General features: G+C 37.7%; 3 protein-coding genes across 3 annotated transcripts; 2 read left to right on the top strand and 1 right to left on the bottom strand.

Annotated features, from left to right (window-relative positions):
* The first annotated feature begins 656 nt into the window (after positions 1-656).
* p4htmb (prolyl 4-hydroxylase, transmembrane b) lies at positions 657-9,380 on the top strand. Its single transcript, XM_067373056.1, has 9 exons — positions 657-1,647; positions 1,764-1,845; positions 3,962-4,152; positions 4,282-4,378; positions 4,538-4,700; positions 4,814-4,999; positions 5,782-5,872; positions 5,972-6,095; positions 8,035-9,380. Exons 1-9 carry the CDS (start codon positions 1,294-1,296, stop codon positions 8,250-8,252), a joined length of 1,506 nt encoding a protein of 501 aa, XP_067229157.1. The 5' UTR covers positions 657-1,293; the 3' UTR covers positions 8,253-9,380.
* Positions 9,381-9,584: 204 nt separating this feature from the next.
* slc26a6l1 (solute carrier family 26 member 6, like 1) lies at positions 9,585-18,826 on the bottom strand. Its single transcript, XM_067373055.1, has 19 exons — positions 18,597-18,826; positions 18,369-18,508; positions 18,178-18,288; positions 17,864-18,039; positions 16,517-16,681; positions 16,263-16,415; positions 15,857-15,939; positions 14,909-15,056; positions 14,711-14,824; positions 14,552-14,629; positions 14,321-14,416; positions 12,633-12,739; positions 12,449-12,518; positions 12,116-12,208; positions 11,279-11,389; positions 10,272-10,691; positions 10,139-10,193; positions 9,891-10,036; positions 9,585-9,795 (listed from the first exon to the last, which is right to left on the bottom strand). The coding sequence occupies exons 1-19, from the start codon at positions 18,728-18,730 to the stop codon at positions 9,772-9,774; spliced, it is 2,424 nt and encodes an 807-aa protein (XP_067229156.1). The 5' UTR covers positions 18,731-18,826; the 3' UTR covers positions 9,585-9,771.
* Positions 18,827-21,845: 3,019 nt separating this feature from the next.
* kbtbd12 (kelch repeat and BTB (POZ) domain containing 12) lies at positions 21,846-25,170 on the top strand. Its single transcript, XM_067373834.1, has 6 exons — positions 21,846-21,950; positions 22,215-23,399; positions 23,581-23,851; positions 24,051-24,201; positions 24,685-24,882; positions 25,001-25,170. The coding sequence occupies exons 2-6, from the start codon at positions 22,318-22,320 to the stop codon at positions 25,168-25,170; spliced, it is 1,872 nt and encodes a 623-aa protein (XP_067229935.1). The 5' UTR covers positions 21,846-21,950; positions 22,215-22,317.
* Positions 25,171-25,541: the final 371 nt, after the last annotated feature.

Here is a 25,541-nt window from a genome sequence, read left to right as displayed (position 1 = left end):
GAAGATGTAAAACAATCAAATTCCACTAAAATACCTTAAATATTGGGGATAAATTTAAGCATTTTGTTTAATTTTATGTATATAAAATTTTGCCAGCAATATGAATAAATTAACAATGTAGGCTATTCAAGACCTTTGTTAACATTGTTTTCATAGCAACGCACACTACTTTTTTTTTAAAATACTTGAAAGAAAGAAAAAGTAAAAAGTAACAACAATTGTCATATAACAATAAAACAATATGCCAGGGTCACAATATGACGTCATACTCTGCGCATAGCTATGTTTTAAAAAAAACATAAACATATAAATAACACTTTTTAATAGCCCACAAATTGTATTAAAAATTTATCACAAATATAAAAACTTAATTACAAATAAATTTTAAATAATAATAAATAATAAAATAAATGCTAAAAATTAATTAAAATTCAAATTTACGTTGCTAGGATAAACTGTGTCATTACATAGTCCGATATCCCAGCATGACGTATATGCTGAACATATCGCTGTTTCTTACGTTATTTATTACTTTCATTAAAAATACATTTCTCGTTTCAATGAGTAGTTGGTGACTCAATATCCTTGAACGATTGTCCAGATCAGTTTGTGAACCTGTTCAACCGATTCCTTCAAAAGATTCGATTCCAAAGAACGGCTCATTCCCGAATCGAACGTCGCTAGAGTAGATGAGCCGTGCATCGGTCGAGGATGCCGCAGTTGTCAGGGGAATGGCGTCCCTCGAAAGTCCAGTCATCTGCGCTTCCACTTCGAGATGTATAGCCAAGGAAGCTGGCAGATAAACTCAAATTATTATAAGCAGACACTAAAAGATCTTCCCAACACGGATTTTGAGGAGAACGAATTTCAAAATGGTGCTTCGGCGCAACGGTTCGCAGGATACTAGAAGCTGCGCAGTTGCTATATCACGCGTCTCAATGTAAACAAGAGAGTGAATGTTGACAACTGGAAGTGCTGAGTAAGCCAGAGAGTGTCATGCTACCACAAACCGGAGGTACGCTTATACTGACGAAAATCATTCATCCTAAAATCTCTTTATCCGTATTTTAAAGCAGCGGGTGTTATCGAGCATATTTTGCTATCTATTCGTGTAAGTTAGTTAACAAGCTTGTTATAAAGGTCGCGTTTTAGCAGGTTAGCCAGTCAGCTGCTGATCTCTTCTGAGAGACTTCTGTTTTAATGCTGGATTTGTCAAATAGCAGCTATGACTTGTATCATAATGCTCTAAATAGTGTATTTTAAACCGACCAATAAAAAGTGTTGTCTGCCAAAATGATGGAACCCCAGGACAATATTGAGGAGGATGACACCGCATCATCGGCAGCATCATCATCATCACCGCCACCGCGGTCTCTGCCCCGTCAGCGCGTCTCTCTGCAGAAGAGCAGCGTGTGTTCTCGCTCTTACTTCATGGTGGTGATGGTTTTCTTCCACGTTTACATCATCAATGTCATTGCACTTCTACTGTATGTGCATTATAACAACGGCTCTAACACAAGCACGGCAAACCGAGATTTTACAAGCAGAGACAACAGTCAGAAAGTTACCGGACCGTCAGATCCGCAGACCTCTGCAGACTCGGGCTTCCCTCGAAATATGTATCTTCCTCGCATTGAAGGAATACGGGTAAGCAGTATACTGTACATTAGATGATTTGGAGCTCTGTGCGTATTTATATCCTTTTATCCTCCAAAAACAACAAGGTCTTTTCTTTTTTTTCCTTTTTTTTTTTTTTTTTTTAGGTGGGCCATGTCCAAAAAGTGTCACTGGTGCCAGGGAAAGTCCACCAGATGAAGACACTCAGTCTAAAGCCCCTTCTGTTTGGTAAAAGACAAGTTGCTGCAAAGGAATAGTTCACTCCCTAAAAATCATAACCCATGTGATTTTCTTTTTATGCACACAAAAGAAGATATTTCACAGAGTGTCCATAGTGCTCTTTTTCCATACAGCAATTGTAGGGCTGTGGAGAGAACAAAAAAGTACCATAAAAGTAGTCATTGCTAGCATCCACTCACCTACTTTAAGCAAATCAGTCACAACTATTAAATGAACATTATGCCACCTAATTAATATTCAAGGCTCGTTCACATCGAGAACAATAACTATATTAGTGTCCAAACAAATGGACAATAATGTTCTGTTTATTATAAGCATGCACTGCAGTTATGTCACTTGCTGCTTTAAATGCTCAAGTTGGATGGATTCTGATTGGCTGTCAGTGTTTTTATCTTTCATTAGCTGTAAAAAAAAAAAAAAAAAAATGATTACGTGATTTCAATGTTATAGCTATAACTTCAGCATTCTCATAGAATTAGAAAAATTATTAAAGCTTTAAAGGTGCCCAAGAACTTTTTAAAAAAAGATGTAATATAAGTCAAAGGTGTCCCCTGAATGTGTCTGTGAAGTTTCAGCTCAAAATACACCATAGATTGTTTTTAATTCATTTTTTTAACTGCCTATTTTGGGGCATCATTATAAATGAGCCGATTCAGTGCTACTGGCCCTTTAATTCTCGTGCTCCACGCCCACGCAGCTCGCGCTTGCCTTGAACAGTGCATAAACAAAGTTTACACAGCTGATATAACCCTCAAATGGATCTTTACAAACTATTCGTCATTCATGCGGCATGCATGCATCGGATTATGTGAGTATTGTATACTGTTATATTGTTTACATTGATTCTGAATGAATTTGAGGCTATGCTCCGTGGCTAACGGCTAATGCTACACTGTTGGAGAGATTAAAGAATGAAGTTGTGTTTATGAATTATACAGACTGCAAGTGTTTAAAAATGAAAATAGCGACGGCTCTTGTCTCCGTCAATACAGTAAGAAACGATGGTAACTTTAACCACATTTAACAGTACATTAGCAACATGCTAACGAAACATTTAGAAAGACAATTTACAAATATCACTAAAAATATCATGATATCATGGATCATGTCAGTTATTATTGCTCCATCTGCCATTTTTCGCTATTGTTCTTGCTTGCTTACCTAGTCTGATGAATCAGCTGTGCAGATCCAGACCATCCAGATGTTACTGCCTGCCCTTGTCTAATGCCTTTCATAATGTTGGGATCATGGGCTGGCATATGCAAATATTGGGGCGTACACCCCGACTGTTACGTAACAGTCGGTGTTATGTTGAGATTCGCCTGTTCTTTGGAGGTCTTTTAAACAAATGAGATTTATATAAGAAGGAGGAAACAATGGAGTTTGAGACTCACTGTATGTCATTTCCATATACTGAACTCTTGTTATTTGACTATGCCAAGATAAATTAAATTTTTCATTCGAGGGCACCTTTAATACTCATTCTAATTGTATGGGAATAGTGAGGCCCACACTACAGTTATAATAATAAGTGAAGTTAATAAACGTAATTTCGGGAGGAGTACGCCCATCTAATCTTCCAATTATTACCAAGGTATAAAACCAGCATCTTACCTCTTCCTGTTGTTAGATCTTTCAGCATCCCTCCTCCTCCCCTTCTCCTCCTTTTTGTACTATTTTTGCCTGTTATAGGGGGGCAATCGGAGCTCGAGTAGGATAGCAAGCCAAATCTGTTTACCACTTACGCTAAGATTTTATGGGCACATGAACTCGTGAATGACAATATTGTTGGAATCTGTTTCATAATAAAAACATTGATAGCCAATCAGAAACCACCCAACTTTAAACAGCTTGAGCATTTAAAGTGTCAGATGACATAATTGCAGTGTGTGCATTTTTTATTAATTCCCAATATGTTTAAAATGAATGAAAAAAACAATAATGAAAGGTATCTGCTAGAATTTAGATTTTTCAGTTATCTTATGAAATGAAATATTCAGTCTCCTTGTTGAGGCATACATTGTTTGTTATTAGTGTTTTTGTGTTAATTCACTTATCTGTGTGAAGCATCATTGTGGCTCTGTTTGTGCGTGCGTTGCTGCAGAGATCCCTGGCTTTCTGTCAGACGAGGAGTGTGGTGTGGTTGTGCGTCTGGCTCAGCTGAAGGGTTTGATGGAGAGTCAGGTCATGGTCCCTGAAGGTCAAGAGGAACTTAATCAGCAGCTCAACCTCAGTCCGGAGGAAATCTTCAATTTCCTTGACCTCAACCAAGATGGCCAACTACAACCTCACGAGGTCTGCCGAGCCTTGGTTTTGCGATTTGTTAATGTAATGTGTGGATATGTCGCATGTGTATCTCTGTTTATGTTTGTTCATTTACGTTACGTGTAATCTGTAACTTTATTGCCGTATTTTCTGGTGTAGATATTGACACACTCTCGAGTGAGAGATGGAATCTGGTTAACTTCTGAGAACCTTAAGGAAATCTATGATGGCTTAAAGGTTGATCAGGATGGAAATGGTAAAGACCTAAGCGGGAGATCTTATTTGAACATTACAGCTTAACTGCAGATAACCCATAAACAGACATCCAAAATACACATAGATCTTGGTTTGCCAAATACATGTTACATTTTAGTGTCCGAATGTATGTTTTGGGTATATGTGTCTTTTAACACAGGACTCTTGAGTTTAGAGGAGTTTGGGCGTCTGAGAAGCGATGCCTTTCAGCGGTTTCTGCTACAGCGTGGGGTCGAAAGGAGCCAGCTGGTGAGGAACAGCAGACACACCTGGCTCTACCAGGGTCAGGGAGCCCATCAGGTTCTTCAAGACCTTCGCAAAAGGTTTACCTGCTCTCTGTTTGTCCATCTATCAAGTGTGCTGACACTACTTTTCAAAAGTTTTCATGTGTTTCTCAGTTTGTATTAATGCTCTATATCTCTTTCTGTCTTTCAAGAGTCACTCTTTTAACGCGACTGCCATCCTCTCTGGTGGAGTTAAGTGAACCTCTACAAGTGGTGCGCTATGAGCAGGGTGGCCATTACCACGCTCATCATGACAGTGGGCCAGTGTACCCTGAAACAGCCTGCACACACACTCGCCTCGCTGCCAATACCACCTCCCCATTCCAGACTTCCTGCAGGTAAACCGAAGAGATTAAGATTCATATTTCATATAATGTCATAGATAATATTTAAGCATTATCACACAAGCAAAAATGTATTTAGAACAACAGCATGATTATGAGTGTGATATTAAGTTAATTGAAGTGCCCCTGTTATGCTGTTTCTGATGTTACCTTTCATGTAGTATAGCTGTTTGTGAATGTAAATGGTCTGCAAAGTTTCAAAGATGTTATCTCTTTGAGCCACTTTGTGCCATCCTCAGACACTGTAGTTGTAGCTGAGGCCTGGAAGAGTTTGGTTTGTGTTGTCGACATGTCGAGAAAACGCTGCGAAAGCAAATCCACATTGCATGCCTCATTCCAAAGGATAGGGACTCAGCTAGAATTAATACGGTAAAACCAACCATTACTGTTACTGTTCACTGTCTATACAAGTACCTCCAGAGCCAAAATTCAGATATGATAATGGACGTTTCTTTTCCAACACACACTGTAAGCGGTAGTTAGTTTGACCAATCAGAGCACAGTATGCGTTTGAAAAGGAGGGGTTTAAAGACACCAGATCCTTGATCAATCCTTTTCAGACACTGTGAGAAAAGAGATGATGCTGCAATGTATATTATGAGAAAAATCTAATGTTTTTTGACCTTAGATGCATGTAAACCTATTATAGGAGACATTCGAAAGAAAATTACGAACCTTTAAAATAGTGTAATAGGGGCACTTTCATTAAATGAAGTTAATATTTTGTAACATACGTTCCCCGCCCCTTAAGTTCATAGTATTTGTGTTTTTTGCAGGTACATCACGGTTCTGTTTTACCTTAGTAATGTAGAAGAAGGAGGGGAGACTACCTTTCCAGTGGCAGATAATAGGACTTATGAAGAAGCGGTGTGTCCTGTTGAATAAAACGTCTTTGCAGTGTCAAAAGCTAGATTTTTGCACTAGTAACAGCCAATAATTATGTGCATGAATATGTGTGTTTTCCAGTCACTGATACAGAATGATGTGGATCTGTTGGACACCAGGAAACATTGTGATAAAGGCAACCTGAGAGTGAAGCCCATCAAGGGGACGGCAGTTTTCTGGTATAACTATCTCTCCGATGGCAGAGGTAATGAATATAACTTGTCTGCTGTTTTGTCATGTGTTGTTGTAACCTTTTGGAATACAGCTGAATAAAACATAATGGTAATAATAATTATCCATAAACTTTATTTTATGTTGAATCATTGTTTGATACACAAACCCAAATTGTTTTATCAGCATAACAATTAAAGTAGTAGAAAGTCTAACTGAAATCTTAAAATCAATTTCAGAGTGTCTTTTAGACCTCACTGTCCAGGGCTGGGTTTCCCAATAACGATGTATCTTAGCTCTTAAGAGCGCTTTCTAAGTGCGAGGTTACGAACGCTCGCTGCAATTCCACGTGCGTTTCCCAAAAATGCCCTTAACATGAACGCGCGAGAACGCGCTCTACGTGCTACTTAAGAGTCGCTGTCCGTTTCTCAAGTGCTGAATATTACCTTATAAAATCGTATCCTTTAACGTTTAACCTAATAATCGTCACCTGATGTGGTTTAAAATAAATAAATAAATAAAGATACCTTTCAAAAAGATTAAATTAATGTTCTTCTGGAGGAGGTAGAGCTAAACAAAGATGTAATTTTCAGACGATTTCTTTAAGCTATATATATATATATATATATATATATGTGAAGACTTCAGATGCAAAAGCCTATAAGTGCCGTCTGAAATGTTCTTCTAAAATTATCATTTTTATCAAGCTTGTATGTTTAGGTTCAGTAATTTCACTTTAATGGCAATTAATAGGTCATTTTCTTTTCCATTAATGTGAAATAACTGAACATAAACATAGGCCTACAAGCTTGATAAAACTGTTCATTTTATAAGAAAATTTCAGATGGCACTTAGAGGCTTTTGCATCTGAAGTCTTCATATATATACACACACACAGTCAAACCACAATTTATTCAGACACCTTGAACATTTCATTCATTATTACAGATTATTCACTATAGTTTTTTTTTTTTAATGGTAGTAAAATATGACAAGATCTCAAATAACACTTTAGCAAAACATGGTCAGGTCAAAGTGTCTGAATAATTTTTGGTTCCAAATTTGTATCAATTTTACTGGTAGTCCACTGTATGAAGAATTTTTGGGCATAATATGTCACAGTTTAATTTATTTTGTCATTCTCACTTACATAAATTAACTATAGTGTCTATATTTTACTTAAATTAATTATAGTTTACATATATATATATATATATATATATATATATATATATATATGTATATATATGTGTATATGTGTGTGTGTGTGTGTGTGTGTGTGTGAAATCAATCAAACTGTGATTCAGTGTTTTTGAAGTTAATATCTAAACTTGTTTATGTTTTAAAATTTAGTTTATAGTTGAAAAAAGTCAGTCACTTCAGAAACATTTGGAAGAACTCCTATAGTATTTCATAGAGCTTTAGGCCATGGGTGGTAGGCCTATATAAAGCCTATATAAAGGGTATATAGGGTGACAGTAGTACAAATTATGTACTTCATCTAGCCAATTTCTACAGGTGTACAGACAATTTTTTTATTGCAGACATGTTTTATCAGCACTATTTATGACATCATGTGTATTTTTATTTTTTTATTTTCTTCCGTTTTCTTTTCATATTAAACAACAAAGAGGATTTAAGAGGAATACAGTCAAAACCTTAGCTATGTTATACACATTGCACTTGAATAAAGGTGTATTCTGCCGGTTGTCCTGTAGGTGACCTCATAACTCTGTCTTCTTACGATGCACTTAGGGCTTAACGATTACTCCTGAGCACTCGTAGATCTACGATCATTTTCAAGTGCAACTTAAGTTACGATGCTTTTGGGAAACAGACCTTAATATTAAGATCACTCGTACGATCGTTTTTACGATCAACTTAGGCTTACGATGCTTTTGGGAAACGCAGCCCAGATAAATTGTCTGTAAAGTGTTTATAAGCTGTAATGTGTTCTGTGCTGCCCTCTGTAGGTTGGGTGGGCGAACAGGATGAGTACTCTCTTCATGGTGGCTGTGTGGTGACACGAGGGACTAAGTGGGTTGCCAATAATTGGATCAATGTCGATCCAGACTACCAGCGCCAGGTGCGCTACCAGCATTTAGTTTCTCAACAAGAGACACAAGAGCAAGAAGAACTCGTTTCAGAACTGAACACAGACCAACACACTGAAACACACCAAGACCTGTAAACACATACACAAATCCATGTACAACAATGCACAAATATACACATTGACTTCTGTGTATAGTTACCCACTTTCTCTTTCACACACACAGCAGAACATCACTATACACACACATATGCCTCTGCATCACTCCAACACCCTGAAGCACTGACCTCATACACTTGTCCTTTGTATGTTTCGCTCTTCCACACAAATGCACACTATAGAAATGTAGCCCTACCAACATTTCCTCATATTCAGAATTGAATGAGCTTTACCCAGCCTTCAGCGGTCTCAGTGTTTGAGCTGGAACCTGTGTTGGGTTGGATTCAGGGATAAGCAGCCTGAGCTTTATGCAATTGTGAAAGACAATGCTACTGTTCCTAATGTAGATATCGAAGGCATTAATATTATTATTCCCATTACATGGGAATGCAGCCATATTTGACAACTTTGTTTACATACAGATTGACACTCTACTGTACCTTCCAAAGGTTGTACACCGCAGCTAATCGTTAAATGCAGTGATAGTAAATAGAAGTGCATCCGAGATGTGTATCTCTTCCCTGGTGGGATGATAGTTATTATGACTAAAGATTTTGGCAACCTCCAGCAAATAAAGCACAGTGTCAGTGCTAAAGCAACTTCACAATTGCTGGAGGATGTAGAGTGTACGTGGCCAAAGAATGTGTAAATATAAATTGTTGCTTTCTACTGAAGTGACATTTTAACTGACATCAAAATCACCAAACACTTGAGAAACGTTATCTGCAGGTGCACTCAGCATTAACTAGTTGTAGTTCTTGTCAATGGACTACAGGTTAGTTTATTATCATAACTAGTAACTAAAAATAGTTGAGTTGTAACCTATGTACCATCTAGTCAGCCTCCATCTCTGTCAGGATGTTTCTTACACTTATTCCCATTCAGATATACCTGGAAAAAAAGCATGTAAAACTTGCACAATCTTGTATGATTTGTTTGGATTTTAATAATTTATTTTGTAATGTTTTTTCTTTGTTAATTGCAATGCATCCAAAGACTGACTGAGGTTAACTTATTTTATTTATTTGTTGGAGTTTGAATCACATTGTTGCTGTTAAAATGCACACAATCACTTTGTTGAATAAATTATTAAAATGACCAATCAGAGACTAGGCTGTTTTCTTTAAAAACAAATTGCATTTTTCTACTTTTCTACTTGTCTGTTGTTTTTTAAGTTAAAAATAAAATACAATTACATTGCATTTAAAATTAAGTGTTCATCTTACTAATCAATCAGTATAATTTACAATAATCCTTTACTAGTGAAATAAACCAAAAAAATACAAACACAAAAATATTACATTTAAATGCCTGTTTCATAACCAAATCAGAAAAAAGTAACAGACTTGCTTCATTACTGTCAAATTCTGAGCCAAATGCTTATTTGAGCATTAATTTCATAGATATAACTTGACGGAGAGGTTTACTTTTTTGTGTATAGCTTGTATGAGCATGGAGAACAAGATGAATCATCAATCAAGAAATCAGAAATCTTCTCTTATAGTCGGGTACCACTTATATCCTGAAATGAGAAGTTTGAAATCACATATATGATATTATCACGTATATGATATATATGATATTGGTGAGCAAATATACTGTAGATATAGAACCTACCAGAGCATTCTCATAGCTGTGGATGGTCACAGCTCCCCGATGCTTGAGACAGTACAGAACAGCATCATGCACAGTAGCAAAGACACGCCCTTCAGTGATGACATCAGAGAAGAAGCCGCCACGCTCAAGCTGTTCCACCACCAGTGCTTGAGTGAAAACAATGCACAGGCCACATATTTTAATCACTGACTGAATCAAACATCCGACAGGAAGGCTGATCTTACAAGTAATGATGATAGACCCATTACCTTGACAGCCTGCCAAGTAAATATCCACATCGATCTCTCCAAAATCATGGAATATCTACAATAAGAGATGGTGATGAGAACTTGGTTGCAATGCAAAGTCACTTTTTCTCTGTTGAACTTTTGGATCACTTACATTCCTTAATGTCTTAATGGCCACTGTATCAGTAAAGTTAGCAGTGGAGAAATCCAATATGATGGAGTGGATATCCCAGGTCCACTTCCCCAGGGATCCCAGAGAAATCCTCTCCAGGTCCCTGCTTAAAGTGTCCTCACTGCTGGAGTCCAGCGTGGTGATGTCCCCGTCGTGTAGATCTGACACTGACCCCAGGGTGGCGGTGTCAGGGTCAGTGCCCTTAAGGTACACCCAGGTGTGATGGCCATCAGATGTCCGTGCTGTCTCAGGTATTACAAACACTGTATTGTTTTCCCGCTCTCTGCAGCTAAGCTCTCTGTGTATGTCTCCATTCATTCCATCCTTCAACTGCCCTGTTTCATCTTCCACTCTAAATACAGCATTTTTGGATCGCTGAGAGGCTTCCCTGAAAGCTTTTTTCTGTAAAGGAGAATGAAAGTGACAGTTCCCAGATTGGAGCAGATAAATTCACTAGGTTTTTGACCATAGACGTGCTGCCTTCCTGGATACATAGCAACTTAGTCATTATGGAATTGTGACTGTTTAGAAATTGCCACATAAATAGCACTCTGCACAGGAAACAACTGCTTTCAATAGAGTTTGACATTATCATGTGGTTGAGCTAATATGCATGAATATACACAGCACACACAAATATGTAAAATTATCAATTTGAAATATTTTTATTGATGCTTTTCAGTATTGAATGACTTTATTTTTTTAAATATGTTTTCACTGAGCTCATCAAAATGCATTCTCTACAAAAATTACATGCGATTCTGCCTTTGCCTTATAATATGGACAAAATTAGGTATCTTGGAAGGCAGCATAAGTACCGATATCGTTTATAACAGCCTTTGCAGGCAGCATTTAAAGGCTGCCTCTGTAAGATCACTGGGTTTTGGAACAGAGCACATATGATTGTACAGGATTAGGACTAGTTCATGTTAATGGTGCAGTTTATCATATCTTTACCAGTAACCATGGAAACAGCAGAAATCTTCTACCTGTCTTTTAGCCTCTCTTCGGGCTCTCCGCTCTGCTCTCCTCTCTCTGCGTCTCTGCTTGGCCTCCTGTCTGCGCTTATAGGTGAGCATTTTCCCGATGTCCAGGCCACTCTTTGAGTAAACATCAGCAATTAATATGCATTAGTGAAAATAATATAGGTACATCTTAAAAGACAGTGGTTCCCAACCTTTTTGACTCCAATGGCCCCCGCTAACTATAACAATATTCAAGGGCCCCATCCAGAAATCCAGTTGTTTTATTCTTTACTCACAATTTGCACGTAAAACATTTTAGAGTGTGGCATAGTTGTTTTAGTTTATGTTAAAGGGATAGTTCACCCAAAAATGAAAATGTTCATCATTTACTCCCCCTCAAGTTGTTCCAAACTTGTATAAATTTCTTTGTTCTGCTGAACACAAAGGAAGATATTTTGGAAGAATGTTTGTAACCAAGCAGATCTCGCCCCCTATTGACTACCATAGTAGAAAAAAAAAATACAATGGTAGTCAATGGGGGGTGAGATCTGCTTGGTTACAAACATTCTTCCAAATATCTTCCTTTGTGTACAGCAGAACAAAGAAATTTATACAAGTTTGGAAAAACTTGAGGGGGAGTAAATAATGACAGAATATTAATTTTGGGGTGAACTATCCCTTTAATGCTTGTTTTGTCTTATTATAAATGATTTTATGCCATCTTGGATGGAAGGCACCCTGTACGTTTGCTGAGGCCTCCTAGTGGGCCCCAGGCCCCTGGTTGAGAGCCACTGTGACATTACAAAGTATTGAAAAAGACATACTCTATTATATACCAAGTTCCAAACAAAAAAATGTTACCTTTTTTTTAAGGGCCTCAAGATAAAGTTCAGCATTAGCAAAGTACATGGTGGCGGAAGAGTGAAATATGGTGATACCGGGTACCTCCCTCACCTGCAAAACACAAAGCATGATTGTGACAGGTCTGCTTAGGTTGATACATTTAAAATATTAAAGCTATTATAATGCTATTCAAATTATCCTGATATTTCTGGTGTAATAGTGGGAATGTGACTGACATTTCTTCATTTAGCAAAAACTGCACAGGAATGTTGAACTGTGGGCCATTTTGTGTGTTATTTGTCTATTTATTGAAGTTAAAAATTAGTTTTTTGATCTTAATGTAAACCTCACCTCTTTGTGTGTCTCCATATCTAGATACAGCTCAGTACCAGGGAGGTGTCCCAGTAGTGAATAACTGGGCCTGAGACAGAAAAAAGTGATGTGATAAGGTCAGATATGATGCATTAAGAGAATAAAGCAGATGACAAGAGTGAGAAACACTGCTGGAAGATAAGAAGAAGGGAAAGACTCCAACCGTTGAGTTCTGAAGATAACAGAGAGCAGTGCAAAACCCATGGAGGCCCCCAGACCCATATCCAAATTAAAGAGCACAGTAGACACATATGTCACCAACCATATCAACTACAAACACAAAAATAGATCACAGAGATTAATAAGTACAGACAAACCAGCAAACAGGGAAATTATTGACAGAATTAAATATTAATATTAAACTAGATTTTGAAATATACAGTATAGTCCAAAAGTTTGGAACCACTAAGATTTTTAATGTTTTTAAAAGAAGTTGCGTCTGCTCACCAAGGCTACATTTATTTAATTAAAAATACAGTAAAAAACAGTAATATTGTGAAATATTATTACAATTTAAAATAACTGTTTACTATTTAAATATATTTGACAAAGTAATTTATTCCTGTGATGCAAAGCTGAATTTTCAGCATCGTTACTCCAGTCTTCAGTGTCACATGATCCTTCAGAAATCATTCTAATATGCTGATTTGCTGCTCAATACAGTTGTGTACTTTTTTTTTTTCAGGATTCCTTGATGAATAGAAAGTTCAAAAGAACAGCATTTATCTGAAATACAAAGCTTCTGTAGCATTATACACTACCGTTCAAAAGTTTGGGGTCAGTAAGAATTTTTATTTTTATTTTTTTGAAAAGAAATTAAAGAAATGAATACTTTTATTCAGCAAGGATGCATTAAATCAATCAAAAGTGGCAGTAAAGACATTTATAATGTTACAAAAGATTAGATTTCAGATAAACACTGTTCTTTTGAACTTTCTATTCATCAAATAATCCTGAAAAAAAATATTGTACACAAAAATTTTGTACAATTGTACACATTAAATGTTTCTTGAGCAGCAGATCAGCATATTAGAATGATTTCTGAAGGATCATGTGACACTGAAGACTGGAGTAATGATGCTGAAAATTCAGCTTTGCCATCACAGGAATAAATTACTTTGTGAAATATATTCAAATAGAAAACAGTTATTTTAAATTGTAATAATATTTCACAATATTACTGTTTTTACTGTATTTTTAATTAAATAAATGTAGCCTTGGTGAGCAGACGAAACTTCTTTTAAAAACATTAAAAATCTTAGTGGTTCTAAACTTTTGGTGTCACAGATCCCTTGTTTCCCTGGACTCCATATCCCACGATCCTCCTGTTCTCCACACCTGCACTCACTTCCCTCGTCATCTCCCCATCATCACTCATCACCTGCACCTGGACTTGATTATCCTCACTGCCTTTATATTGCACTCACTCCATTCACTCCTCGTCGGTTCTTTGTTGTGTTAAGTGTATGTTTGGTTTCTCCTCGCCTGAGTTTATTAAAGTGTTGTCTTTGTTGTGGAAATCCGTATCTGCTTCGTCTCTCTACCAGCTACACGTAACATTTGGACTGTACTGTATATATATTTTTATCACATTGCTACGCAAAAGTATTATTTTTATCATAATTGGATTTTTTTTCTGCAATTTTTTGATCCTCACTTAGAAAATAAAAACATCCCCTCTATAAGCCACATAATCTAGTATTCAAGTCTGTAACAGTGCAGGACAAGTTATAGTATATATAGTGTATATGTATATTCAATACATTGCGTAAGCGGTTCAGATTAATTTAAGTAAGCAGAAGCACCACTAAATGCTTGTAGATTTTTGATGGAGACTGTAGCATAACTTACCAGATCAATCCTACTACTACGCCACAGTGTGACTACGTCATAGTACTGCTTGAACATTCCCTTCAGATTCACAAATACAATGGCGGCAAGAACTGCCTAGAGAGACACACAAAGAATGGAAATTCTAGTCATAATTTATTCATAGCTCATAGCAGTATAATGAATCTATATCAAGTAAAAATAGCTTGGTAATCTGACTCATAGTCCGCACAGAGGATTGTTTATACATACCTTGGGCAGCTCCTGAAAAAGTGAGCCTAACTTTAGTACTGTCACCAGTACTATTACACCAGACACTACTCCTGCCATCTAAACAAACACAATGTGATGAACAAACATAGATATATAAATGCATGCATACGCAGATATGTACAGATGCATTTGTCTTGCCTGTGTCTTGCCTCCTGTGCTTTCCTGTATGAGACTGCGAGACATAGAAGAACAAACTGAAAAACACTGGAAAAAACCTCCAAATGTATTACTGAGACCCAAAGCCACCAGCTCCTACAAATGAGTGAGGAAAAAGACAGAGATCAGCTGTGTAGTGTAGTTATTTGATGTCCATATGTGTTATGGTGATTAACCCACCTGGTTGCTTTCTACTTTGTAACCATGTTTGAGAGCAAAGGTTTTGCCCAAAGAGATAGAAATTGCATAACCCACAATGGCTATTGCAAAAGCATCCAACACCACCTCAGAAAAGACACTGGTGTTTGGAACCCCGGGAAGCTGAAGTCTGAGAAAACACATCAGAAAGACCACAATCATGCCTGCACTTGAAATATCAGTCATATAGCTATTTTTCCTATATTTTATGATATATAACTTGATTATTACATTTTCTGAAGTAAATGTGAATGAGCCAAAACAATGCTAGTTGTGGTTATCATGGCATTGCTATGCAGTTGCTAAGGTGTCTGAATAGTTTTAACATGTGGTTTCTAGGTGGTTTGTTAGAGTGTTGTAGCTAAGATACTTTTAATGTAATCCAAGAGGTTTTTTATCTCCCGTAGAAAGCAAAGAAATTACCACATTCAAGGTCCAGAGAAGTAGTAAAGACATGGTTAAAATAGTCAAAATGACTACAATGGTTCAACCTCAGTGTTATGAAGTGACAACAATACATTTTGTGCGCAAAAACAAAACAAAAATAACAATTTAAAAATAACAAATTCAAAAAATGTTCCTCTTCCCTTTATGTCCGTCAACTGCGTAACAGACTGAAATAAAGTTTTTGCACACAAAAAGTATTCTCATCATTTCATAACATTAAGGTTGAACCACTGTAGTCACGTTGACTATTTTAACCATTTCTTTACCATGTCTCTGGATCTTGAATGTGGTAATTCCGTTGCTTTCTATGAGAGATAAAAAAACCTCTTGGATTTCATCAAAAATATACTAATTTGTGTTCTGAAGATGAATGAAGATCTTACGGGTTTGGAACAACATGAGGGTGAGTAATTAATGACAGAAATTTAATTTTTGGGTGAACTAACCCTTTAAAAACAAAATATTTTTGATGTGAAAACTCACCCACTTGGGATCTCGCCAACGACTGATATCTTATAGCTCTCATTCAGACGAGTGTAGAATGATATAACCGTTGCCATTACAATCTAGCATAAAAGCATATACAAGCTTTCATGAATTACATGACCTAAGGGTAAAATGATGTTAATGATTCTTTTGTAGTAAATAAGAAGCCAGACTAGGTGCAATTAGTTATTACTAGGGGATATGATGCAAACACTCTAATGCAGAGAGTTGAAATGCTGACTACACAGATTAATAGCACAGAGAGGGCATCAAGGACAGCCACTACTGACAGATACAACAGAGATACTGATACAGAGATTTAATAAACCATATTAAATAAAAATTTATAATTACTAAGTACAACTTGGTATTTAAAAATGGACATTTGTCACTGATTACGTACAGTGCAGAGTTCCACCGGAATAGGCACCAGCAGTTTTTGCCTGAGCGCATTGTTAAGCTCTTTGGCAGTGATGAGAACCACTATGGACACAACACTGGCCAGCAGAGTTGGAAGATGAGTCTCTGGCAACAGCATAACCAAGTCTGCTAGAGTCTGCACAGAGAAATGACAGAGTAGTGCTTAAAATACTTAAGTCTGCATGCACTGAGGCATGCACATCCAATGCATTTTTCTGTTTGTTAGCTTGTACTTACGTAGACAATAGACAGAGGTCCACTGAAGCGCTTGGGTGAGACTCCAACGATGTACTTTAACTGGGCTACTACAGCATGAAGAGAAGCAGCTGTGGTATAACCTCTGACCAATGGCTCTGAAAGATACGTACCAACAAACCCAAACTGCACCAAACCTAATACAACCTAAAAGTGAGAATGCAAAATTGTATTTAATTCCAATGTGAAACTGATACATTATAATTCATGTGAAATAGTGAATATATGTACAGTATATACACTACCATTCAAAAGTTTGAGGTCTCTTAGTCTCTTATGCTTACCAAAGTTGCACTTATTTGAACAAAATTACAGTAAATACAGTAATATTGTGAAATATTATTACACTCTAAAAAATGTTGGGTTAAAAACAACCCAAATTGGGTTGAAAATTGACAAACCCAGCGATTGGGTTCTTTTAACCCAGCAGTTGGGTTAAATGTTTGCCCAACCTGCTGGGTAGTTTTATTTAAACCAACTATTATTTAAAAATTGTTGTATGGCTAGCTTAAAATGAACCCAAAATAGTTGGGAAATTAAAAACCAGATGCAATTAGAGACAACAATAATAGACAAAAGGGGAATGTTTATTAATAAGCTTTAATATTTTATTAATATAAATTTAATAGTTTAATAGTTTATTAATATAAATTTATTAATAAGCAATTTAATAAATGTTTATTGTTTAATAATTATTCATTGAACATTAATAAATGTTCATTTCCAACATACTTTGGGTTAATTTTAATTAAGCAATACAGTCATTTTTAAACAATAGTTGAGTTAAATAAAACTACCCAGCAGGTTGGGCAAACACTTAACCCAACCGCTGGGTTAAAACAACCCAATCGCTTGGTTTGTCCATTTTCAACCCAACTTGGGTTGTTTTTAACCCAGCATTTTTTTAGAGTTAAAATAACTGTTTTCTATTTTAAAAGATTTGTTATATATTTTTAAAAAAAGCATCATTACTCCAGCCTATAGTGTCGCAAGATCCTTTTGAAATCATTCGAAGATGCTGATTTGGTGCTCAAAAATAAATTCTGTTTTTTTATATAAATGAATATACTTGATGAATAGAAGAAAAGAACAACATTTATTCGAAACAGAAAACATTGTAAATGTCTTTACTTTCACTTTTGATCAATTTAATGCATCCCTGCTGAATAAGTATTATTTCTTAAAAAAAAAAAAAAAAAAAACCTACTGACCCCAAACTTTTGAACGGTAGCATATATATTTACTCTGTGTATATTTATAAATGACATGGCTTTAGGTATATACATTTTTATGTGTTTGCATCAGTCCGTATGCGTTTTTATTTATTACCTGAATAAGTCCTCCCAGTACAGTGGTGGCAGCAGCAACCTGTACTCTGTACAAGTCTCTAGATATGATATCCACCTCTTCAGTTACATTAGTGCCATTGTAAATCAGAAAATATGCATCTGGGGCCAGTCTCTCTGTCACACTACCAATCATAATACTGAGGATAGTAAATGTGCCTACACACACACACACACACACACACACACACACACACACACACACACACACACACACACACACACACACACATATTTAAAGTCAGAACATTTTGAAGTTCATTTTCATTAGTGTTCAAATACAAATTAGGCTCTCACCTATGGAGATGTGTCTGGAGGTCCCAAAAATAAAATAAATTAATGGAGGATAGAGGGATGTGTAGAGTCCAAATACCGGAGGCAATGAAGCCAGCAAAGCATATGCCATTCCTAAAACACACAAATACAAGGTCTCAAACAAAGATTATACTGTGTTTCAGTCATTAAAAAGTCAAGAAACATGCGTTTACCCTGTGGAAGGTGCATAATGCCCACACTGATTCCAGAGATGAGATCGGGCATGCCATAATCCCAGATGGAGTAACGGGGCAACCAGGACAGAACAGGCAAGAAACCAACTATGCTATGTTTCAGTTTGGGTACAGAACAGCTGAAAAAAAACAACAAAAACAAAGAAAACACTTAAAACAATGCTGATTCCATTCACACAAACAGTTGCTTTCATGGCTGTATCTTACCTGAGTGATTTCTTCAGCCGATGTGAGATGGAAAGGTTGGTCTGGGAACGGTCCATTCTCTGGGATCGCTCTTTCAGCCTCTGTTCATCTATAACCTCTCTCTGTATATGATAGTCTGCATTTCCTGAGTCCATTTTCTATATTTTGTGCTGTATAGCTACTATAAATGGTCTGTGTCAAGACTTAAAAATAAATTACAAAGCACAAAATTTCACTGAACTCTGTAACAATAAAACTTCATAAGCTTTCTGTGTGACAGTAATCTCTGATATCCCTCTTAAGCTGTGTGGGATATTTAAAAGGGGAGATAATAGGGTTGGTTGAAGCTGTGCTTTCTACCAATGATTAACTCAAGAACAAGTAATAGCATGTAATAATTTTATTGAATGCATACAATTTCAGAAGTGTTAAATGAGCAAAACAAGCTTACAAAAATATTGCCACTGTACATGTTATTATATAAAAATGTAATTATATAAATATAAAAAAAAACTGATAGTTCTATCTCTCAACTCTAGTGTTATTTTAGTGCAAATGCTGACTCAGACTTTCCTCCTGTGTTCATTAGTAGCTACTTTGTGCACTCTAAGGTGAACTGCAATGGAAACTTTTTTCTGTTCCAGTAGAAAATTCCATTGTGATGTGCAGCATATTATGAATTAATGACTTCCAAAAAAAGGACAGGAAGAGATGTTTTGACATCCTTCATCCTGTAACGTCTCTCCTCTGTGGTTAATATATTAATAATTGAGTACTGTATGCCTCTGACTTGTACCGATTACACCTATGGTCCTGTATATATATTACACAGGGGGCATAGGGGGGCTATTTTAACTATATTGCCAAAAGTATTGGGACACCCCTCCAAATCATTGAATTCAGGTGTTCCACTCACTTCCATGGCCACAGGTGTATAAAATCAAACACCTAGGCATGCAGACTGCTTCTGCAAACATTTGTGAAAGAATGGGTCACTCTCAGGAGCTCAGTTAATTCAAGCATGGTACCGTGATAAGATGCCACCCGTGCAATAAGTCCATTTGTGAAATTTCCTCACTACTAAATATTCCACGGTCAACTGTAAGTGGTATCATAACAAATGAAGAAATTGGGAACAACAGTAACTCAGCCACGAAGTGGTAGGCCACGTAAAATCACAGAGCGGGGTCAGCACATGCTGAAGCACACAGTGTGAAGAAAATCGCCAACTTTCTCCAGAATCAATAGCTACAGACCTCAAAACTTTGTGTGGCCTTCAGATTAGCTCAAGAACAGTGCATAGAGAGCTTCATGGAATGGGTTTCCATGGCCAAGCAGCTGCATCCAAGCCTTACATCACCAAGTGCAATGCAAAGCGTCGGATGCAGTGGTGTAAAGCACGCTGCCACTGGACTCTAGAGCAGTGGAGACATGTTCTCTGGAGTGACGAATCATGCTTCTCTGTCTGGCAATCTGATGGACGAGGCTGGGTTTGGCGGTTGCCAGGAGAACGGTACTAGACTGACTGCATTGGGCCAAGTGTAAAGTTTGGTGGAGGGGGGATTATGGTGTGGGGTTGTTTTTCAGGGGTTGGGCTTGGCCCCTTAGTTCCAGTGAAAGGAACTCTTCAGCTTCAGCATACCTTGACATTTTGGACAATTTCAGTTCCCAACTTTGTGGAAACAGTTTGGGGATGGCCCCTTCCTGTTCCAACATAACTGCGCACCAGTGCACAAAGCAAGGTCCATAAAGACGTGGATGAGCGAGTTTGGTGTGGAGGAACTTGACTGGTCTGCACAGAGTCCTGACCTCAACCCGACAGAACACCTTTGGGATGTCCAACATCACTGCCTGACCTCACAAATGCGCTTCTAGAAGAATGGTCAAAAATTCTCATAAACACACTCCTAAACTTTGTGGAAAGCCTTCCCAGAAGAGTTGAAGCTGTTACAGCTAAAAAGGGTGGGCCAACTCCATATTAAACCCTACGGATTAAGAATGGGATGTCATTAAAGTTCATGTGCACGTAAAGGCAGGCGTCCCAGAAAATTTGGCAATATAGTGTATCTGTTTGTGTGAAGTTTTTACATCCCCACAAAAAGAGTTACATATTGTAAAAAAGCATGGCACACTGCAGTTATAATATAGAATATATAAGTTTAATATTGTTTAATATTAAAGGTGCAATAGAAGATCTGGGAAATGCTAACGTTAGCCTGCTAGCGAAATGCATTGAAAGCATACGATCCCACCCTCCCTGCAAATCGCCATCAAAGTCACACACGCACACACACACACAACTGCTCTAGCCACTTAAACTACCTCATGTCTCAAAGCACATAACATTACAAAAATAATGAATGTAAACAACTTTTAGAGAGCTTGTACCTGACTTCTGCAGATTTATCTCGGTTTTGATTCTGTTGACATGGAAACGCATAATTCGAGTCTGAGGACATGAACAGCTCCGGTCAGAACGTCACGGGTTAGGTATGGTGTGAACGCAGCACAAGCTCAATGTTTTAGTTCGGTATTAAAGTAAAAAGGTGGCTGCTGTTTGTTTGCAGTACTCCATGATGACTGAGGTCTTGTATAAACTCTGCGTAGCATGAAACGCGCTGTGCGCTAGGGCATGTAAAAACATACGCTGACAGGCAGGTAGGACATCGTATTATTATACGATACGATACAACCGACTATAAAGGTTCGATAAATATTTTAGGGTCCCACGCCTTCCACAGATGACACACACACACAATATATATATATTTTCAACCAGTATAACAAGAAATGTTTCTGTAGAGAATCACCAATTGCACCTTTAGGCTGTTTAATTGAATAAAATACTAGTACTGGATTTGCTTCATCTTGATAATACAAGTAAATATCTGTGATCAATGTATAAATACACATAATTGCACCAAAAGTAACTGTTAAGAAGCTGCATTAAAGAACAAATGCGTACACATAGATTGTGTAGTCTCTTTAAGAGCATGACAGGGTGAAATTTGACCTCAGCTCTCATGTACTGAGGGCCTTTCCCCAGATTCCATTAGAGAAAAACTAACACATAAGCATTGGAAAGTCACTAAGTAAATTGGTAATAAAAATTTTTTTCACAAGCTCTAATATTAAGTAATGTACAGTGATCAAGAAAACTTGTTGAACATTTTTTCCTTCAGTAGTTTGACAAATCATGGTCTATATATAGCGCTGTTGCTTAGTGGGAATGGCCATGGAAGGTTGAGCAATAAGAGCATGCTCCCTCTCCCAGTGTTTACTGTCAGACGCAAGGCAGCAAGCGTGTTTGTGTCGAATGTGGGTAATGGACGATTTGTTGCCCGAAGGCAGACACCACAGGAAGCCAGAGATCTGGTACGATTCACTGATGCATGTGCTAATATAATTCAATAGACTTTGCTTATTGCCTATACTGTGACTGATACAACAATAACTGTCTTTCTGTTGACATGTCAGAGCATTGACCTGTTTAGCACTGACCCTTAGAGCAAGATAAAATTATTGGTGCATCAAAATGAACTTTCTTTAAAGTTCTGTGGATTACTGAGTGTGCACTACATGTTGCAGAAAGTTGGCATTTAGCTGCATTTGCTAAAAAAAAAATGTTTTTCTTTTCAGTGCATATTCCTTGACATAATTTTAAGGACCTCCAGGATGTATTTACGCTAAGGCTAACGCTTCTCTAAGTTTTAAGCTATCAAGACATAAAAAACCCAACTAAATGGATCTGAGAGCCAAGCACGGTTTGGCGCTGTTGGAACAGCTAAACCGAATGCGGGATGCTGAGCAGCTAACAGATGTGGTTCTGATCGCTGAGGGTGTTAGCTTCCCATGCCACCGTGCGGTGCTTTCTGCCTTCAGTCCCTACTTCCGCGTAATGTTCACCTGTGGCCTACGAGAGTGTACCAACCGTCAAGTGGTGTTAAGAGACATGCCAGCCCAAAGCCTGGCCCTTCTGCTAGAATACATGTACAGCTCCAAACTTCCACTCACTGCAGCCAATGTGCAGGGCATCTCTGTTGCTGCTTTTCTTCTACAGATGGATGATGTTTTCAGTCGTTGTCAGATCTACATGACTGACAACATGGATGCTTCCAATTGCCTGGGAATCTATTATTATGCCCGGGATCTAGGGGCAGAGGAGTTGGCCGACCAGGCTCAGCGCTATCTGCGGCAGCACTTCACTGAAGTGTGCCTTGGGGAAGAGTTGCTGGAGTTGGAGGCACACCAGTTAGGGGTGTTACTGGGCTCTGATGACCTTAATATTTCACGGGAAGAGAGCATATTGGATGTGGTGATGCGCTGGGTGAAGTACAGTCCAGGAGGTGTAGGGTCAACGGAAGAGAACCGGGCCAGGCACCTCCCAGAGCTCTTAAAGAAAGTACGTCTTCCACTGGTGGGTGTGGATTACTTGAAGGGGACAATGAAACGGAACACAGCACTTCTAGCTGATGCTGAATGTCTTCAGATAATGGAAGAGGCAATTGAAACTGCAAGCTTGGATTCAGATGCTCCACCCCGCCGACTGAAGTTGCGCTATGGTATGGAGACCACGGACCTCCTGCTCTGCATTGGTAATGATGGTGGAGGGATACGCTCACGTTATGGAAGCTACACCGAGCGCAGCTTTTGTTATGCTCCCAATACTGGCCGGACTCTTTTTATCACCTCCCCACGATACGGTGATGCGCTTGGATATGTCTATGCTGGGGTGGTAACTGAGAGGAATGAAATTGTTGTGGCAGGAGAGCTGGGAGCCAGAAGGATGGCGAGACAGAAAGACAGAAACGTCGAGATTTTCATGTGAGGCTTCTGCAGGAGAAAATGACAGTAATAATCCATGTTTTCAACATCAAATATATAAAGGAAAAACCTACAAATCTTCATTAGACCACCTATAATTAAAATGAGAGAAAATGCATCACATTAGTACAGACAGTAAAACATACAGTTCAAAAATCTAATATTTGCTGTTTTTTTTCAGGTACAACAAGGAAGCCCAAGGATCATGGAAACACTTGAGCTCGGCAGAGTATCGTGACTCTTATGCATTGAGCTCTTTGGGAGACAACCTGTATCTGATTGGGGGTCAGATGAAGCTGAAGAACCAGTTCCTCATCACCAACAGTGTTGAGCGCTGGTCTCTACAGGGTGGGCCATGGCGAAGTGCTGCCCCTCTGCCCATGCCCCTCGCCTATCACAGTGTAGTTCGGATGAAGGGCCGCCTATATGTGCTTGGGGGACGAACACCACAGGTAATATACCAAAATAATGGAAATTTGTCATCTTTATATTGCACAAGAAAAGTCATGAAAATGGAGACTGGATGGAGCAAACACAATAAATCACTATGATTTGGAAATTAAAACCAAGTGGGGGAACACAGTAACTGTGTTTATTGCCTTCCCTCTTTCCCTCTAATGCACCTGTTCTGCCATGTCTCATGGATGGCAGTCATACCGCACAGATGACGAGCCTGACCGTATGAGTAATCGCCTGCTTGAATATGACCCAGAGACCAACAAGTGGAGTGAACTTGGCCCTATGAAGTATTCAAAATACCGTTGCAGTGCAGTCGCACTCAATGGGGAAATCTATGTATTAGGTGAGATTAACATTTCCAGAATGAGACCTGTGGATTAACTTATTAACACAAGCATATGACAGAAGTCATGATTACATAATCACAAAAGCTTAAGGTAGCATATGTGTAACTTAATGTTATTCTCTTAGAATAATGGTTACACTTTATTTTAAGGTGTCCTTGTTACAGTTTTGATATTTATATTAATAACAACAACAATAATAATAATAATAATTAACAACATGTACTTACTATAGGGTTAGGATTAAGTTTGTTGTAGGGTTAGTTGCATGTAATTATGCATAATTTGTAACATGTAACATGTAACAAGGACACTGTAAAATAAAGTGTTACCAAATAATGTTTGTTTAAATTTTAAATGTGGTTTACACTAGTGAATGGTACACCCCAAAGAAAAAAGGAATTTCAAAACCTAGGCATCACCCATGCAATTACAAAGATTTTACTGTACTGTAAAATGAGCTTCAACGTCTCCTCCTGCAGGTGGCATTGGGTGTGAAGGTGTGGATCGCGGACAGTCACGTCACTGTCTTAATGTAGTAGAGATCTACAACCCCGATGGTGATTTCTGGAGGGATGGTCCTCCTTTACCATGGTCTCTCCTGTCACTTCGCAGCAATGCATCAAATGCTGGTGTTGTTGATGGAAAACTTTATGTCTGTGGATACTACAAAGGAGCAGGTAAATATGTAATACTCTAATATCAGTCCAATTAGTTTTGCCTTCAAAATAAAATTCATACATACCTCTATGACCATTCAAAATAGACAACATTGTAAGTACTCCATTCTTTCCCAAGATCGTCATGATATCATTACTAAAGACATTCTGCAGTTGGATCCCTGGGAAAATGTATGGACAGTGGTGGCAAAGCAGGCTCTGATGCACGACAGTTACGATGTATGTTTGGTGGCAAATCTGAACCCTCGTGGACTCATGCCCCCTCCTGCTGACTTGGTAGAGGAATGACAACAATCTCTCCAAAAAAATGATTTCTCATGAAAAATTATGCAATTTGCATTATTCACATGACAGAAGAGGAATTGCCAGAAATATGTAGATATAGGGAGTATGGCTTTCATAAATAGATATGTATTCTTACTTCAAACAATTTTGATTTCTAATCCTTTAAGTGCTTTAGTGATTTTTTTTGTGACGTTTTTGGATTTCAGATATTACCAATAGTTGACGTATTAAGATTAAGTATGTATAAAGTAAGTATTAAGTATGTATTAAGATATGTGTCAAAAGAAATGAGAAATGCACATAATTTAGAGCTCAAAATAAAGTAACACTCCGAGAAACTTAGTTAAAATATGATTTTACTTCACTAACATAGT

This window comes from Chanodichthys erythropterus, chromosome 21 (genome assembly GCF_024489055.1).
Source record: "Chanodichthys erythropterus isolate Z2021 chromosome 21, ASM2448905v1, whole genome shotgun sequence".
Taxonomy (NCBI): Eukaryota; Metazoa; Chordata; class Actinopteri; order Cypriniformes; family Xenocyprididae; genus Chanodichthys; species Chanodichthys erythropterus.
Note: the sequence above shows the minus strand (reverse complement) of the source record. Positions and strands in the feature narration are given on the sequence as shown.

Coding starts and splice junctions, on each gene's coding strand:
- p4htmb (XM_067373056.1), top strand. CDS start 1,294: ATGATGGAACCCCAGGACAATATTGAGGAGGATGACACCGCATCATCG. Junction 1,648..1,763: donor CTCGCATTGAAGGAATACGG/GTAAGCAGTATA, acceptor TTTTTTTTTTAG/GTGGGCCATGTCCAAAAAGT. Junction 4,153..4,281: donor GCCAACTACAACCTCACGAG/GTCTGCCGAGCC, acceptor TTTCTGGTGTAG/ATATTGACACACTCTCGAGT.
- slc26a6l1 (XM_067373055.1), bottom strand. CDS start 18,730: ATGGACTCAGGAAATGCAGACTATCATATACAGAGAGAGGTTATAGAT. Junction 18,040..18,177: donor CTCCAGACACATCTCCATAG/GTGAGAGCCTAA, acceptor GTGTGTGTGTAG/GCACATTTACTATCCTCAGT. Junction 15,057..15,856: donor GTTGGCGAGATCCCAAGTGG/GTGAGTTTTCAC, acceptor GTGTTTTCTCAG/ACTTCAGCTTCCCGGGGTTC.
- kbtbd12 (XM_067373834.1), top strand. CDS start 22,318: ATGGATCTGAGAGCCAAGCACGGTTTGGCGCTGTTGGAACAGCTAAAC. Junction 23,400..23,580: donor AGAAACGTCGAGATTTTCAT/GTGAGGCTTCTG, acceptor GTTTTTTTTCAG/GTACAACAAGGAAGCCCAAG. Junction 24,202..24,684: donor TGGGGAAATCTATGTATTAG/GTGAGATTAACA, acceptor CTCCTCCTGCAG/GTGGCATTGGGTGTGAAGGT.